We start from the raw sequence: 18,219 nt of genomic DNA, 5'->3' as shown, positions 1-18,219 counted from the left end.
ACCAGGAGAGCCCAGGTGGAAAAAGAGAGGGGCTGAAGGCCCACCAGAAGCCACAAAGTGTCAGAGCACTGAGGGGGAAGAGGATTGTGATGTTAGACTGCCCAAACCAAGAGACTGGGGAATGCATAGGGCTCCATACAGATGTTATGCCTGTGGGGAGTGGGGACACAAAGCTGCATAGTGTCTCAATGCCGAGGAGCCTATGCAGTGTAACCTGGGGAACTGGGTAGACCCATGCTCCCTAATCCACCTTGTGTGGTCTCACTATCCCCACATATGTACACCAGACCAGTGCAGCTAAATGAGGTAGAGACCACAGCACTGGTGGATTCGGGGAGTGCTATCACGCTTGTCTCAGGGAAGCTCGTGAAGCACAGTCAGCTGCTGTGGGCTAAGTGTACGGGGATAACATGTGTCCATGGGACAGTTGGTTATTACCCCACCATCCCAGTAAAAAGAGAGATTCAGGGGAACACTACTGAGGTAGCAGCAGGTGTAGTCCCTAAACTTCCATACCCAGTGCTCATAGGGAGGGACTTCCCAGGGTTTGGAGACTTACTCCCGGTAGGGGAATTAGAGAGAGGGGGAAGCCCTGAAAGTAGTGAGGCATCCACAGTAGACTGTCAACCCTCAACCTTCTCTGAAATATCCCCAGATTTGTTCTCCACTCCCAGACAGTGTAGAAACACGAAAAGGGAAAGAAGGACAGCTAAGGCCTTGGGAACCCGAATACTGGCCCAAAGCCAGAGGGTCGCTCTCATAGGTAGGTGGACCCGAGCAGCTGAAAAGTAGGTCACCCAGGAGGGAGAAGCACCCAAGTCTGACCCACACCCTAATGCCTCTGAACCAGTAGAGACTAAAGAGACTGGCCCCCTAGATCTCGAGCAGATTAACCCCGGGAGAGGAAATTTTGGATGGGAGCAGGCTGAAGACCCAAGGTATGACAACATTAGGAAGGAGATGACAGAAATAGATGGGGTCCCCGTGGAAGGGAAAACCCAGGGACCAGGACCCTACTTCATAATGAAGAAGAATCTCTTATACCAGGTTGCACCAGTACAGGGGCAGAAGGTACAGCAGATCCTAGTACCTCAAAAACACCAGAATGCTGTATTAAGTCTGGCCCATAGTCTTCTTTTCGGGGGGCATTTGGGGGTAGAGAAGACCCTAGCATGAGTCCTGTGATGATTCTTCTGGCCAGAATGTCAGCTGCACAGTCCACATCCCCACTTGAGGGCACCTTTAGTACCCCTTCCCATCATAGAGGTCCCTTTCGAGTGAATAGCCATGGACCTAGTGGGACCCCTGAAGAAGACAATCCAGGGCTACCAGCATATACTTGTTGTTCTGGATTATGCTACTAGCTACCCAGAAGCTGTCCCCCTGCGGAACACGACCTCTAAAACGATAGCTAAAGTGTTGGTGGGGATCTTTGCCAGAGTGGGGCTACCAAAGGAGATATTAACAGACCAAGGTACCCCATTTATGTTGAAGCTAATGAAGGATCTCTGTACAATGCTCCATATACATAGACTGAAGTTCTCAGGGTATCATTCACAGATCGATGGGCTGGAAGAAAGGTTTAACTGAACCCTCAAGGCAATAAGAAAAGTCATAAGTCGGGACGGGAAGGATTGGGATACTCTACTACCCTACCTTATGTTTGCAATCCGGGAGGTACCTCAGGCCTCAACTGGGTTTTCCCCCTTTGAATTATTATACGGTCACCACCCCTGTGGCATACTAGATATTGCCAAAGAAATATGGGAAGAGGGGAGAAATATAATTGACCGTGTGTTGCAGATGCGAGAACAGATAGTACGGGTCACCCCTATTGTACGTGAACATTTGGGAAAGGCACAGGAGGCCCAGCGAACCCATTAAAATCGCCAGGCAAAAGTCCGACAGTTCCAAGCAGTGGATCGTTGGTACCCACGGCAGAAAGCAAGCTTTTGGCCCAATGGCAGGGGCTCTATGAGGTGGTTGAACCCATGGGGGAAGTAACCTACAAAGGTGCGGCAGCCAGGACGCCGGAAACAAGAACAAATTTATCACATTAACCTCTTAAAACCTTGGCACCAACGAGAGGTGTGTCTAGTGGCCCAAGAGACCCCGATTCGTGGAAATAACAGGCAGGAGCAGATCAGGATTATCCACTGATCTGACACCAGACCAGAAGAAGGAGGTAACTGAGATGATTAACCGACACCAGAACGTGTTTTCAACCAAACCAGGCTGGACCACCGAAGCATATCACCACATTATCACAGATCCTGGGGCAAAGGTAATTTTAAGGCCCTATTGGGTCCCAGCAGCAAAAAGGGAGGAGATCAAGGCAGAGGTAAAAAGGACGTTGAAGCTGGCAGTCATCGAAAAGTCCCACAGTCAGTGGTCAAGCCCAATTGTGTTGGTGCCCAAACGCGATCGCACCAGTAGGTTTTGTAATGACTTTCGCCGGCTGAATGAGATATCCAAATTCGATGCAAACCCCATATTAATGAGTTAATTGACTGCCTGAGCAATGCCAGATCTGACCACCCTCAATTTAACAAAAGGGATACTGGCAGATTCCCCTTGCCAAAGATGCGAAAGAAAAGACGGCACTCTCTACACCAGAGGGTCTGTTTCAATATACTGTTCTTCCTTTTGGACTGCATGGGGCACCTGCCACCTTCCAGCGTCTTATGGACAAGCTCCTACGGCCCCATACCAGTTATGCAGCGGCCCTGGATGATGTGATTATTCACACCCCTGACTGGGAAAGCCACTTAGGAAAGGTGGAAGGGGTTCTGGACACGCTAAGACAGGCTGGCCTCACAGCAAACCCAGCCAAGTGTGCTATAGGACTAGCCGAGGCTAAATACCTTGGCTACATTGTAGGAAGGGGCATGGTCAAGCCCCAACTAAACAAACTAGAGGCTATCCAAAATTGGCCCCGGCCAAATCGGAAAAAACAAGTCCGGGCATTCCTGGGTGTGGTGGGGTACTACTGACAATTTATTCCCCATTTTGCTACCAGAGCGAGTCCCCTGACAGACCTGATAAAAGCCCGGGGTCCAAACATGGTGAAGTGGACAGATGCCGCAGAAAAAGCATTCATGGATCTACAGACAGCCCTCTGCAGTAACCCTGTGCTTATAGTCCCAGACTTCAACAGAGAATTCATTTTACAGACAGATGCATCTGAAGTAGGATTGGGAGCTGTCCTATCGCATATGGTCGGAGATGAAGAACACCCAATCCTCTACCTCAGCAGGAAACTCCTCCCGAGAGAGCAGAAGTATGCCATGGTTGAAAGAGTGCCTAGCTGTGAAATGGGCCATGGAAACACTACATTACCACCTTCTGGGATGACTGTTTACCCTTGTGACTGACCATGCACCCCTCCAGTGGATGCAGCGAAATAAAGAGAAGAATGTAAGGGTGACCAGATGGTTCCCTTTCCAATTCACCATACACCACCAGGCTGGAAGCCACCATGGCAATCCAGATGGCTTGTCAGGAGTACACTGCCTGACGTCCCAAGTTGCCCAACCCTGTAGTGTTGGGCGGGGCAGGGGGAGAAGATATGTGACAGGGTCGGGCCAGATGGCTACAGGAGGGTAACAGAAGTCAGATATATTAGCCCCAGGTTAAATAGGTCCCTTTTCCCTGGGTAAGGTAACAGGGAAGGTTCCAGAACAATCAGGAAACTTCTGGAGACAATTAAGACAGACAAGCTGATTAGAACACCTGCAGCCAATCAAAATGCTGCTAGAATCAATTAAGGCAGGCTAATCAGGGCACCTGGGTTTAAAAAAAGGAGCTCACTTCAGTTTGTGGTGTGCGTGTAAGGAGCTGGGAGCAAGAGGCACTAGGAGCTGAGAGTGAGAACGCATACTGTTGGAGGACTGAGGAGTACAAGCATTATCAGACAGCAGGAGGAAGGTTCTATAGTGAGGATAAAGAAGGTGTTGGGAGGAGGCCATGGGGAAGTAGCCCAGGGAGTTGTAGCTGTCGCACAGCTGTCCCAGGAGGTACTCTAGACAGCTGCATTCCACAGGGCCTTGGGCTGGAACCCGGAGTAGAGCGTGGACCCGGGTTCCCCCCAAACCTTCCAACTCCTGGTCAGACACAGGAGGAGTTGACCTGGACTGTGGGTTCACGAAAACGGCCAAACTGAGAGCTGCAGTGAAGCTCCAAGGCGAGCAAATCCGCCAATAAGCGCAAGACCCACCAAGGTACAGAAGGAACTTTGTCACTCTAAGTTACAGGTGTGCAGAAATATTTAGAGCAACAAAATGAAAAACCAGAGCCAGACCTCAGAGGTATTTCTGATCATCACTACAAACATGCACATTTACAATCAGGAAAATTCAAAAGTAAATGCATTTTTGGAAAAACAAAACTCAAAAACCTTTAATATCTGAAGTGTTCTAAAAGTGTACTCTTCAACTTAAAGTAGTTTTGTTTTTTTAAGATGAGAATTAACTAGTTTATCTGCTAGGACCTGAATTTCCCCTGACATATTTGGATCACTACTCATATACTAAGCAAGCTAAGCAATGCAGCTCTCTGCTCCACATTAGATGTTAATAATGCAGTCAATTGCTGTAGGAGAAAAAGAACTGCAGCCGAGTTCCAATGTGGTACATAGTCTTTCAGTACACTGTTTATACATTTTTAATCCTACAGGCATATTCTCTAAGTGATTTGGAACCTCAGTTTATTTCTACATTTTATTAAAAACATTTCAGATAATCTTAAAAATGACTAATTTCACAGTACAGAGAGACACATAATTACAGTTGTAGTGTACCTGCAGTTGGATCTCTGGACAAGGTATTATCCAAGGCACTAGTTATGGACTGGAAAAGATTCATTTTCTGGGTTTGCCCTGCATGAGAGAGACATTATTTAGCTATTTATCTGTTTAAAAAACAAAAAACTTAGTAATAATTTAAACGAGCCAGCAGCCACTGAAGCCCTTAAAAGGAAAATGCTAATGAGGATCAAAAGGATTGTTTTGCGGCGTAGACTTTAAATGGACGAGTTACAGTTTGGCACACTTGATAATCCCAGTAACTGCAATACTGATAGCCAGTATTTCAGATCTCTCAAAAGTTACAAAACGATGACAGCATATGCTGTAACTTCCTTCGAGCCTCCAGGTACAAGAGAACAGATGTAACTTTGCAAGGCATTTTCAAAGGCTAACACCTACTGGTTATAAGACAATAAGCTTATGTAAAACTGTTTCCTTATGAAAAATAACCATTTTGAGATAGTTACCCACTCCGTTAAAGTTTACCAAAGTATGCCCAAATTTCAGTCCACGGCCTTCTTTCCTACAGGATACCACAGCTATTAGACCCAGGATCCTCATTAACATAGAACATTCCTGTAAGGGCACAGAAGTAGCCTTACCCACCCCTCGCCCCCCACAGAGCCCATCCACCATCATCTGGATCCCCTGCAGAGTCCCATTGTCCCTGCACCCAAACGAGCCACTGTGCATCCAAATCTCCCACTGAGCTGCCTGCACGCAGATGTCCCACACAGAAATCTCTCACCCCACACTTGGACTCCCCAAAACTAGGATCCTGCTGGGCTGAGCCTGCCCAGCCACATCTGGCACAGAGGGGCAGGACCCCAGGGTGCTTCTGAGGCGGGCCCAGCCCTTGCACTGTGTCAGGGTCAGGTGCAGCCTCACTGCCAAGTCCCTGTACTGGGAGAGGTGAGAGCTTCAGGGTGATCTCCCACCTCAATGCATCCAGTGGCCTATGCTCCCCACTGCCATGCTGGAGCCACATTTATTTAATTTACTGACAAATAAAATTTGCAGAATTTTAAAATATTTTAAAATAGTGTGCATAATTTTAAGTTTTGAGCACAAAATTCCCTCAGGAGTAAGACCTACAAGGAACTGGTGATGGCAATTCTTTAGCGGTAGCTCACGAAAGCTCATGCTCAAATAAATTGGTTAGTCGCTAAGGTGCCACAAGTACTCCTTTTCTTTTTCCCCCCTCCAAGTTATTACTGAATCTTTGCCCAGCTGTAGATGGGCCTGTCTTCTGAATGACAGTAAAATGGAGTTCCAGGCCATTCACGGTAGTAGTAGGAACCTCAATATTTTTAAAAATTCTAACTAACTGAGTTAGTTTTAACTCTCTAAACAATCCATCAGCTTAAATTTAGTAAAGAGAGCTTTTCACTTCCTCTCAGATTGCTGTATAGGTTGCCGTACATGGCTAAAGAACTGTATCATTCCAGCCCAGAGCTGGCTGCTTTGATCCCTATATATCCCCAGTATTCGTTAGTTGTCATTCATAATACACTTTGTGATCAGAGAGTGGGTAAAATGCCATGGAAGCTCAAAGCAGCAGGCAGAGATGGAATGATATAGTTGTAATTTACAAAAAATTGACACTCTCTTGCCCCTCCCCATACTAAGTTATTCACAGTATGACAACCCAGTCTTTCCAGAACTGGTGATGAGCAGAGATTTATTTAATCAAACATTGTAAGGAGAGTGATCACTTTAGATAAGCTATTACCAGCAGGAGAGTGGGGTGGGGGGAGGTATTTTTTCATGCTTTGTGTGTACAAAAAGATCTTCTACACTTTCCACAGTATGCATCCGATGAAGTGAGCTGTAGCTCACGACAGCTTATGCTTAGATAAATAGGTTAGTCTCTAAGGTGCCACAAGTACTCCTTTTCTTTTTGCGAATACAGACTAACATGGCTGCTACTCTGAAACCTGACTATAATCTGTATTTCAAAACATAGTTACACCTGGGGAATGCCCACTAGACAAGATGCTTTCATGATAGATACGTGGGTTTGGAAGGGCCTATTCAGGGCAATGAGCCATTAGGAAAAAAACAATAGGCCTTCCTAAAGATTGGGGGGAAAAGGGTAGTAATAAATGGTCAGTTTAAAGAATGCAGAGAGGTAAATAATGGTGTCCCCAAGGGGTCTGTACTGGAGTCCTATTCAACATATTAATAAAGATCTGGAAAAAGGGGTAAACAGTGAGGTGGCAAAATTTGCAGATGATAACTATCTTAAGTTTTGTAAGTCCCAGGCAGACTGCAAAGAGTTACAAAGGGACCTCTCAAAACTGGGTGCATGGGCAATAAAATGGCAGATGAAATTCAATGTTCATAAATGAAAAGTAATACACATTGGAAAACATAATCCCAACTATACATATAAAATGATGGGGTCTAAATTAGCTGTTAATATTCAAGAAAGATCCTGGAGTCACTGTGGATGGTTCTCTGAGAACATACACTCAATGTGCAGCAGCAGTCAAAAAAGCTAACAAAATGTTGGGAATTTTTAAGATAGGGATAGATAATAAGACAGAAAATATATTGTCCCTATATAAAACTATGGTACGCCCATATCTTGAATACTACGTGTGGATGTATCTCAAAAAAGATATATTGGAATTGGAAAAGGTTGAGAAAAGGGCAACAAAAATTATTAGGGGTATCGAATGGCTTCCGTATGAGGAGAGAGTAATAAGACTGGGACTTTACAGCTTGGAAAAAGAGGGGACTCGGGGGGGGGGGGGAATATGATAGAGGTCTATAAAATCATGACTGTGTGGAGAAAGTAAATAAGGAAGCTTTATTTACTCCTTCTCGTAAGACGAGAACTAGGGGGTCACCAAATAAAATTAATAGGCAGCAGGTTTCAAACAAACAAAAGGAAGTATTTCTTCACACAAGGCACAGTGAGTCTGTGGTACTCTTTACCAGAGGATGTTGTGAAGGCCAAGACTAGAACACGGTTCCAAAAAAAGAACTAGATAAATTCATGGAGGATAGGCCCAACAATGGCTATTAGCCAGGATGGCCAGACATGGTGCCCATAGCCTCCGTTTGCCAGAAGCTGGGAATGTGTGACAAGGGATGGATCACTTGATTATCTGTTCTGTCCATTCCCTCTGGGGCACCTGGCATTGGCCACGATCAGACGACCAGATAGTGGGCTAGATGGACCTTTGGTCTGACCAAGTATGGCTGCTCTTATGTTCTTATGGCCTTAGGAGAAGCTCATCTCCCACCTGGGGAGCCTTCCTGAGAACACATCAGACAGCTTCCAAATAATGGCTGTTATGACTCTACAAAGACATGTAATGAGATCACATGTCTCTAGACTCTATCTTGGGATGTCAGTATTTTTCCAAGACCAATCCGGGGAACCAAGCTTGAAAACAAAGCATTTCCGCCATATGCATCTGGCGTTCTTCGGTCCCCACACGAGAAACACTTGAGGAACAAAGACTGAACTGGGGGAAGCACTGGACCCAGGCTAAAGGGATTTTTAGCCTGTGAATGGAACACCTGGAGATTCCAAGCTGTAAGCAAGTTGAGCTTGCCCCTTAAGAATCTGCAGCCTGCTTGTATCACCTCTTAGGGTAAGAAGCTGCTCTTCATATCCAATCTATTTAGTATATTAAGTTTAGTTTGAGTTTTTTGTTTATTTGCTAGGTAATCTGCTTTGACCTGTTTGCTATCACTTATAGTCACTTCAGAAGATAAATTTTTAGTTAATAAACTTGTTTTTGCTTTATCTAAACCAGCGTTTGGGAATCATAGCTCAAGGACAAAAGGCTGTTGCATATTCCTCTCCACAGCGAGGGAGGGTAAATTTTATGATCTTACGCTGTACAGTTCCCTGTTCAACGCAAGACAGTATAATTTTGGGTTTATACTCCCGAGGGCTTTGCAGCTTGTCACAGCAGTACAGCGTAAAAGGGAGCCCAGGCTGGTGGGTTGGGAGGCTCAGTGGTACCCCAATTCCAGGTGGCACCCTGGGGAGAACCTGTCAATCTCTTCTGACTAGAGCCCTGACTGTTAAGCTGTCTGCAAACTTTTCCCACTGTTGGTAGCAACTCCACAACGTGGAACTGAAGTGCTAAGTGTCTCCTGCCCAAATACCAGAACCTGCAGCTTCTCCAACATACACTGAAAGTTTCTACAATTGCAGTGATGTGTCAAAATTCTGTGGCATATTGGAAATTTGAGGGCAATGTAAGATTAACTGAATATTACATGAAAATAATTGTATTTGGCATTCTCACCATTAATTCTATGAAAATGGCAAACTGAATCTGCCACAGAATTTATAGCTTGTTATAACATGTCGCAGAACTTAGGGCCAGCCTGCCACAGAGTGCATGGGAACTTGGCTACTTTATAGCTAGGCTTGACAGGATCCAATTGAAATCATCAGATGTCAATAAATATTAATTTCAGCTGACACACTGAAGTCAACAAAAAACAAACAAAAAAAAAATCAGAACACTCAGCATTGAATGCAGCCTCCTACAGCTTGTGCCTGCAGGGCATTGGCCCTGCAGCAGCGCAGACACCCCTTGGCAGCCCAGTTCACTCACCAGCGGGGGGGGAGAGAGCAATCCCTTGTCAGGAGACATTCAGCAGAGACACCCCCCTCCCCGGGCCAGGGGCTCATCTTTCTCCTTGCAGCCCCAGCTGGGGGTCTCTGCTCCACCAGATCAGGACCACTGCCTCCCTTGCTACTTTCCCCTACTTGTCTTGGGCCCTTCAGCCTCACAGAAAGCCCCCTACAGCCCCCACTGTCAGCACTGCCCCAACAGTAACCCCACCGCCAACCCCTAACTTCCCATAACTGTAAAAATAAAAATTGGCAAAAATAAAAATCCCAATTAATCAAAACTGAAAAAAAAAATCAAATTCAGCCAAGCCTATTTACAGCAGAACCAACAAAAGATAATGGTGCTCCTCTCCACTGGAGTCTCTCATTACTCTGTACAACAGAAACATCTTCTCTACACCTTTTAAGTGATTCCCCCCCTTCTTTACAGCAATATTGGCTTCTGAACTTAAAATGTAATTATGTCACACATCTACGTTTCCTGACCCTAAGTGAAAACAAGTTTTAACCCAAAAGTGGCAATGATCAGCTGTTATTGCTTTTCTACCTGGTGCCTCGCTCCAGATCCTAGCCAAAAAATCAAATCAGACCACTCATCTTCAACTTTCGGTCATTTCAGGGGAATGAGTTACTCTTCCAGCGTCATCAACTCGGGTAAGTTTGTCGCAAGGCTCGCACCGAGCCCAGCGGCTGGAAAGGAGGGATGGACCGGGGGATCTCAGTCCCCCCTTTACAGAAAGGCCGTTTTCACCCTAACTGCAGAGAGCGCCTGCCCAGGTGGCGTCAGCCACCCCAGAGGCTCCCACCCCAGAAGGCTGGCGGCCAAGAACTGGCCTTTACTGTTTGTCGGGAAAGTCTCCTGGCTGCCAGCGCGCTCGTTGCTCAGGGGAGCGGGCTCGTGGTTCTGGGGTAACAACACGCCCGCGCCGCGCCGCGCTGCCTGCGCCGCCGCCAGGGGACGTTTAACGGCTGCCCCGGGGGGTGTCTGTTTGGGGGGGGAGGGGACACGCCTGGGAAATCCAGCGCCCTTGCCCCCAACCACAGCGGGCGCTGACAGCGCGGCGGGCGGGGAAGGGCGGCTCCCCTTAACGCCTAGGCCCCCTCGGGACAAGCGGACCCAGAGCAGCAGGCGCTGCGCCGGGAGCCCGATGCCCTCCGCCAGCCCGGCAGCCCCTCTCCAGGGCCAGGCAGGCTGCAGGGGGTAACGGGGGCTGAGCCCGGCGCGGCCCCCCCTCACCGTGCGCGCTGGGCTCCGCGTCAGGCTGGAACGTGAAATGCGCCGCGTGTCGCCGCGGCCCGGCGGCCAAGGGGAGCAGCCGGCCCCCCATGCCGGCCCGCAGCTGCCCCAGTCTGGAGGCGAGCACCAACACCCGCCGCAGCCCGAGCCCGGCCGCCGCCATCTCCCCTAGGGTCAGGACTCAGGTGTGACAGCAACAGCACGTTGTAAAGAGGCGGGGTAGGAATGCGGCTTTCCTATTGGCTAGCTGGGCAACGTAGAACGGACCAATCAGATCCCACGGTGCTGTGGGCGGGGTAAGGCCGGAGGGCGAGTAGTCTCTACTACGCCCGCGTATAAGCAAGGTCGTTGCGAATAGGCTCAGCGCGACGGTGGAGGAGGAAAGTGTGAGGCGCGGGGCTGTGAAGGGGTGGAGCTAGGCTGCTAGGGGCGCGGCTGCGCTGATAGAAAATGCGCAGAGTAGGGGGAGGGGCCGCCCCGAGGAAGGAGACGCGACGCGACGCGACGCGACGCGACGCTGGGGGGGGCGGGGCGCAGGAAAGGGGGGGAGGCAGCAGGCTGTGTGTCACGTGGAGAGGTAGTATTGTGCCAGGTGGGCAGGAGCTAGGTCAAAGCACAACCCTGTGCCTTCCCGGGTGCTAGCCCTGGGATTGACCTGCTGGGCTTGTGGTGCTGTTCTCCTGGGGAAAGGCCTGTTTTGCAAGGCAGCACCTTGCTGCACAGAGGTACTCAAGGCAAGCAACCAGCCCAAGTTGCTGCTCTGTGATGCTTCAGTTAGCCTTCAAAGCAGGGCAGCTGCGGGGCCAGGAGCAGGCTCCTTCCCCCTGAGTTTTGCACCCAATCCGCTGGACCAGCCTCTCTTTCTGCTGCATGCTGACAAAAAAAAAAGGAGGATTCTGACAGATGGGAGCAAAACCAAGAAGGCCACTTCTCTGAGACTCCAGCAAATGGTCCCAGGCTGTTAGGAAGGTTGTCATGGTTGACTGCATGAAAAGCAACACAATGGTCAGGAAGGATGAAGAAAGAGAATCCGAGTCAGATGAGAGGAGATCACTTAGCCCCCGAGGGGTAACTGCCCTGTGCTGAGTTTTAGAGCAATGGCTGCTGTGCAGTTTTACATTTTAACTGAAAACCATTTTCTTGTGTCATTTTTTTGTTCTCTGTATGAGCAAAGGAAAAATGAGAAAGTGTTGTCTGAATATCAGCTGTGTTTATCCCTCAAATTCTTAGGGTTTCAACTATATCCAACAAGAAAAGGAGTACTAGGGGCACCTTAGAGACTAACCAATTTATTTGAGCATAAGCTTTCGTGAAGTGAGCTGTAGCTCATGAAAGCTTATGCTCAAATAAATTGGTTAGTCTCTAAGGTAGCACTAGTACTCCTTTTCTTTTAACTGTATCCAAGCCAATTCTAGAAAAAGAACAGAAATTGCATCCGTAAAGTCCATAAAGTCAATGATTATTGTCAAGATTTATATCATTCACTAAGCACCATCTGTGTACTCAGCACTGATCAGAATATGCAGACAATGTCCCTGAGCCAATGTGTATAAAATGTGTAGCCCTGGATAAAATGGCTCTGATATTTAACTATAGCTATTGAGCACATGTTAATATCTATGACTGGAGGCACTGATGGGAATATGTTTTATCTTATTAAGGACTGGAAGATTTGACCCTCCAATGTTCTTTCAAGAGGAAGAGCTGCCCAGAACTCCTGTCCCTGTTTATTTTCCTTTCCTCCCTGCAGTGGCCTTGATACACCTCAGAAGACTCAATTTTTTTCCCTCATCCTAAAATAAGGAATTTTCCTGCTGTTTAGTTTTAAATATTCGCCTGTGAGAACTGCAACTCGATTACTGTAGTGTTGTGTTTAAGAGCCTTCTGGAAAGTAACTATCCTTTAAACAGAAGTGGAAGCAGTGTTGCCAACTCTCATGATTTTGTCATGAGTCTCATGATAATTATTGTTTTCCTTAAAGCCACAGCTCCTGCAGTCAAGTGGATATGTGATTATTTCAGCCTTCATTCTTAAAGAAAAAGTACGTTTCTAGCCCTCAGGGTTGTGGAGAAAGCTTCAAAATGTGACCCAGTACACCCTAAAAGCTCAAAAAGCAAAAGGCAAATAAAAAGAACACCAAATCTATTTTACATAATCTTGTGATTTTTAAGACGATCTTGTGATTTTTTTGGTGAGCCTGACTCTTGATTGTTGAACATTTGGGGTGGGCAATACTGTAAAGTGATTTGAAAGTGTCAGTTTCACTCCTGTTTAAAATCCATTTCTAGTCTATTATTTGTAGTATAGTACCACCTCTAACCTCTATTACCAGCAGGACAGTGGGGTGGGAGGAGGTATTGGTTCATATTCTCTGTGTATATATAAAGTCTGCTGCAGTTTCCACGATATGCATCTGATGAAGTGAGCTGTAGCTCACGAAAGCTTATGCTCTAATAAATTGGTTAGTCTCTAAGGTGCCACAAGTACTCCTTTTCTTTTTGCGAATACAGACTAACACGGCTGTTACTCTGAAACCTCTAACCTCCAGGCAGGTGCAGTATAAACTCACAGGGCTTTTACCTAGTATGATGTTTCCAAACATTAAATGATCTATTCCAAACTTGGAAAACTGCAAAAATTAATTAGCCTAAATGATAGAAATTAATATAGATTTTTCTATAATTGTTCAAATTATTCTATTGAAGAGTTAGTAACAAAGTAAGAATATACATTACAATTTTAAACCTAAGCAGTGTCCCTTAAGTGACTTGTCAGAACATGTTAGTATTTAGAGCTGAGTGGGTCTAATATTTATTTAAATTTCTTTCTTTATATAGGAATTAGATGCAGTGCTCCTGTCAACTAATTTTTAAATTATTTTCTGCCAAAAAAAAAAACAAAACCTAGAGTTTTCAGCTGCCTAAGTAGCCCTGGGAATTATGGTTAAAGTTTCCTCTCAATATCAAAATCTGAAATGGTGCCCCTGGGCCGAGCCCATCACTCTGTGTCCCAGAGATAGAAGATACCTATCTTCTGTGTCCCAGAAGATACCATCACTCTGTGTCCCAGAAGATAGAAGATACCTATCTTCTCCCGTGCACCCCTCAGTTTGGCCAGGACTGGAGCACCCATGGAAAAAAATTAGCAGGTGCTAATTAGCGGGGTAGGGGCTTGGAGGAAGGGGTAGAGCGGGGAAGGGCCTGCATGGGGAGTCGAGCACCCTCCAGATAGAGAGGAAGTTGGTGCCTAGGCTGACAGCTTCTTGCAGCCTGCTTGCAATCTTGAACCAGCAATTTCCAAACTGGGGGGTCGCAAGGTGATTATGTGGGGGTTACAAGCCCTGAGCCCGGCCATGCGTGGGGCTCTCAGCCTTGAGTCCCGCCAGCCCAGCTCCACTCCCAACCCTGCTCTGTCTTCAGCTCCTCTCCACCTTCAAAGAAAGGGTACCAAAATAGAAGTTGGCCCAAGGTGCCATTTTCCCTAAGGCGAGCCCTGGGACTGAGACAACATTAGAGGGCTTGATTATTCAGCATCTGAAGAGCTGTATTAAACCGCAGACCAATGAAAACACTGAGATTGGAAGGAAAAATTACATTAAACACGGTTTTACCGGCATCTTACCTCTGGTATTGAAAACAGGCTATGTGTTATTTGTGGTGAAGTTTTGTTTTCTGAATCGATGAAACCATGCAAATTGCAGAGCTATTTTGAAACTAAACATTCTGAGCACAAAGATAAAAACACAGAGAAGACGCAACAAAGAAAGCCAGGCTTGATGCAGGTGGAAGTTTCTGACCGCAAATATCCTCAGCTGTGGAGGCTTCTTATGCTATGTCGCTACAAATCATCCATACCAAGAAGATACATACAATACGGGGAGGGATAGCTCAGTGGTTTGAGCATTGGCCTGCTAAACCCAGGGTTGTGAGTTCAGTCCTTGAGGGGGGCCATTTAGGGATCTGGGGGGGAAATTGGGGATTGGTCCTGCTTTGAGCAGGGGGTTGTGATCTCCTGAGGTCCCTTCCAACCCTCATATTCTATGATTTTATGAATAGGTGAGGAGCTTATTCTGACAGTGTGCAAAGATACTGTGTCGCTTATGCTCGGCAATGATAATGCCAGAAACCTTAATATGCTTTCTATGGCAAATGATCCTGTGAAACGCAGGATATGTGAGATGTCTGAAGATATCAAAGAACAAATTGTGCATGAAATTAAACATTTTGCTTTCAGTATGTTCAGCCTGCAGCTTGATGAAACTACTGATATTACTAACTGGACAAGCGGCAAAGAGTCCTGTGGCACCTTATAGATATGAGCTTTCGTAGGTGAATACCCACTTTGCGGATGCATGTAGTGGAAATTTCTTCCCTCTTCTAGTAGTTAAGGTGTGAACACCAAGGGAGGAGAAACTGCTTTTGTAGTTGGCTAGCCATTCACAGTCTTTGTTTAATCCTGAGCTGATGGTGTCAAATTTGCAAATGAACTGAAGCTCAGCAGTTTCTCTGAAGTCTGGTCCTGAAGTTTTTTTGCTGCAGGATAGCTACCTTTAAATCTGCTATTGTGTGTCCAGGGAGGTTGAAGTGTTCTCCGACAGGTTTTTGTATATTGCCATTCCTAATATCTGATTTGTGTCCATTTATCCTTTTATGTAAGGACTGTCCAGTTTGGCCGATGTACATAGCAGAGGGGCATTGCTGGCACATGATGGCATATATTACATTGGTGGACATGCAGGTGAATGAACCAGTGATGGTGTGGCTGATCCGGTTAGGTCCTGTGATGGTGTCGCTGGTGTAGATATGTGGGCAGAGTTGGCATCAAGGTTTGTTGCATGGATTAGTTCCTGAGTTAGAACTATGAGTTAGAACTATGGTGCGGTATGTAGTTGCTGGTGAGAATATGCTTCAGGTTGTCTGTGGGCGAGGACTGGCCTGCCTCCCAAGGCCTGTGAAAGTGAGGGATTGTTGTCCAGGATGGGTTGTAGATCAGTGATAATGCGTTGGAGAGGTTTTAGCTGAGGACTGTATGTGATGGCCAGTGGAGTTCTGTTGGTTTCTGTCTTGGGCTTGTCTTGCAGCAGGAGGCTTCTGGGTACACGTCTGGCTCTGTTGATCTGTTTTCTTATGTCCTCATATGGGTATTGTAGTCTTGAGAATGCTTGGTGAAGATCTTGTAGGTGTTGGCCTCTGTCTGAGGGGTTGGAGCAAATGCGGTTGTACCTCAGCGCTTAGCTGTAGACAATGGATCGTGTGGTTTGTCCGGGGTGGAAGCTGGAGGCATGAAGGTAAACATAGCGGTTGGTGGGTTTTCGGTATAGGGTGGTGTTAACATGACCGTCACTTATTTGCACCGTGGTGTCTAGGAAGTGGACCTCTGTGTAGATTGGTCCAGGCTGAGGCTGATGGTGAGGTGGAAGCTGTTAAAATCATGGTGGAATTCTTCCAGGGTTTCCTTCCCATGGGTCCAGATGATGAAGATGTCATCAATGTAACATAGGTAGAGAAAGGGCGTGAGTGGACGAGAGCTGAGGAAGCGTTGTTCCAGGTCAGCCATAAAAATGTTGGCATATTGTGGGGCCATGCGGGTGCCCATAGTGGTGCCACTGGTCTGGAGGTATATATTGTCACCAAATTTGAAATAATTGTGCATGAGGATAAAGTTACAGAGCTCAGCAACGAGCTGTGCTGTGGCATCATCAGGGATACTGTTCCTGAAAGCTTGTATTCCATCTGTGTTTGGGATGTTTGTGTAGAGAGCCTCTACATCCATGGTGGCTAGGATGGTGTTTTCTGGAAGATCACCATTGCATTGTAGTTTTCTCAGGAAATCAGTGGTGTCACGGAGATAGCTGGGACTGCTGGTGGCGTAGGGTCTGAGTAGAGTCCAAATATCTGGACAGTCCTTCAGTGAGAGTATCAATGCCTGAGATGGTGGGGCGTCCAGAGTTTCCGGGTTTGTGGATCTTGGGTAATAGATAGAATAACCCCGGTCGGGGCTCTAAAGGTGTGTTGATTTGTTCCGGTGTTAGTGTAGGGAGTGTCCTGAGTAGATGGTGCAGTTTCTTAGTGTATTCCTCAGTGGGATCTGAGGAAAGTGGCCTGTAGAATTTGGTATTGGAGAGGTGTCTGGCAGCCTCCTTTTGGTAGTCAGACCTGTTCATGATGACAACAGCACCTCCTTTATCAGCCTCTTTGATTATAATGTCAGGGTTGTTTCTGAGGCTGTGGATGGCATTGCGTTCTGCACGACTGAGGTTATGAGGCAAGCGATGTTGCTTTTCCACAATTTCTGCCCGTGTACGTCAGCAGAAGCATTCTACGTATAGGTCCAGACTGTCATTTCAACCCTCATGTGGTCGTTCTTCTTCTTGTGCTGTTGGTGGGAGGGTATTTGTGTATCAGTGTGCTGTTCAGTGTTATCTTGAAAGTATTCTTGGAGTCGGAGATGGCAAAAGTAGGCTTCCAGATCACTGCAGAACTGTATAATGTTTGTGGGGGTGGCAGGGCAGAAAGAGAGTCCCCGAGAAAGGACAGACACTTCTGCCGGGTTGAGTGTGTAGCTGGATAGATTGACGATACTGCTGGGTGAGCTGGGGTACCACTGTTGTGGCCCCATGTGGCAGGTAGGATTTTAGACAGCTTACAGTCCTTTTTCCTTTGTAGAGAGGTGAAGTGTGTAATGTAGATCTCCTGTCTTATTTTAGTAAAGTCCGTTTGTATGGAAAGTTTGTTATTTATGAGAGTTTCCAGGTTGGAGAGCTCCTTTTTGATGTTTTCCTGTTTGCCATATAGGGATGCTGATCAAGTGGTTCCTCAGTTTCTTTGATAGTGTATGGCATAATCTCTCCCTGTGGTCTGTGTAGTATGTAGATAGCAATGGATTTTTCACCTTCAGTCCAATTGATATGATGTCCATCCGTTTGCATTGGGAAAGGAAAATGATATCTGTCTGTACGTGTGCAAGTAAACCCTGGAAGAATTTCCACCACGATTTCAACTGTGAATGGCTAGCCAACTACAAAAACCTCCTCCCTTGGTGTTCACACCTCAACTGCTAGAAGAGGGCCTCATCCTCTCTGATTGAACAAACCTCGTTATCCCTAGCCTGATTCTTGCTTGCATATTTATACCTGCCTCTGGAAATTTCCACTACATGCATGCGACGAAGTGGGTATTCACCCACGAAAGCTCATGCTCCGATACGTCTGTTAGTCTATAAGGTGCCACAGTACTCTTTGCCGCTTTTACAGATCCAGACTAACATGGCTACCCCTCTGAAGCTTAACTGTGCACAATTTATAGTGTTCATATAGTATGTTAATACTGGGGATGTTAAGGATGAGTTCTTATTCTGTGAACAACTTGAAACAACCACAACAGCACAGGACATTTTCAATAAGATGAATGCCTTTTTCAAAAGCAATGGCATTGAGTGGAAAAATCTTTGTGGTATATGTACCAACAGTGCTCCAGCCATGATGGGTGCTGTCAGGGATCCCCGCCCACCCATTCTGAACTCTGGGGTACAGATATGGGGACCTGCATGAAAGACCCCCTAAGTTTATAT

General features: G+C 46.6%; 1 protein-coding gene across 7 annotated transcripts in view; it reads right to left on the bottom strand.

Annotated features, from left to right (window-relative positions):
• The window catches only part of BCKDHB (branched chain keto acid dehydrogenase E1 subunit beta), a 314,907-nt gene extending 304,040 nt beyond the window's left edge, over positions 1 to 10,867 (bottom strand). For 2 of the 7 annotated variants that reach the window (XM_084622418.1, XM_084622420.1), the window contains exons 1-2: positions 10,651 to 10,866; positions 4,799 to 4,876 (exon numbers count right to left, since the gene is read on the bottom strand). In XM_084622418.1, the coding sequence (XP_084478544.1) occupies positions 4,799 to 4,876; positions 10,651 to 10,813 (241 nt within the window). In that variant the 5' untranslated portion in view covers positions 10,814 to 10,866. Of the gene's footprint in view, positions 1 to 4,798; positions 4,877 to 10,650 lie in introns of all 7 variants that reach the window. The other 5 variants (XM_084622421.1, XM_084622422.1, XM_084622417.1 and 2 more) reach the window with 4 other exon arrangements.
• Between the last annotated feature and the right edge of the window lie 7,352 nt (positions 10,868 to 18,219).

The sequence above is a fragment of the Lepidochelys olivacea genome (genome assembly GCF_965140295.1).
Source record: "Lepidochelys olivacea isolate rLepOli2 genome assembly, chromosome: 3".
Classification (NCBI taxonomy): Eukaryota; Metazoa; Chordata; order Testudines; family Cheloniidae; genus Lepidochelys; species Lepidochelys olivacea.
The sequence above is the reverse complement of the archived record's forward strand: the minus strand, read 5'-3'. Positions and strand labels throughout refer to the sequence as shown.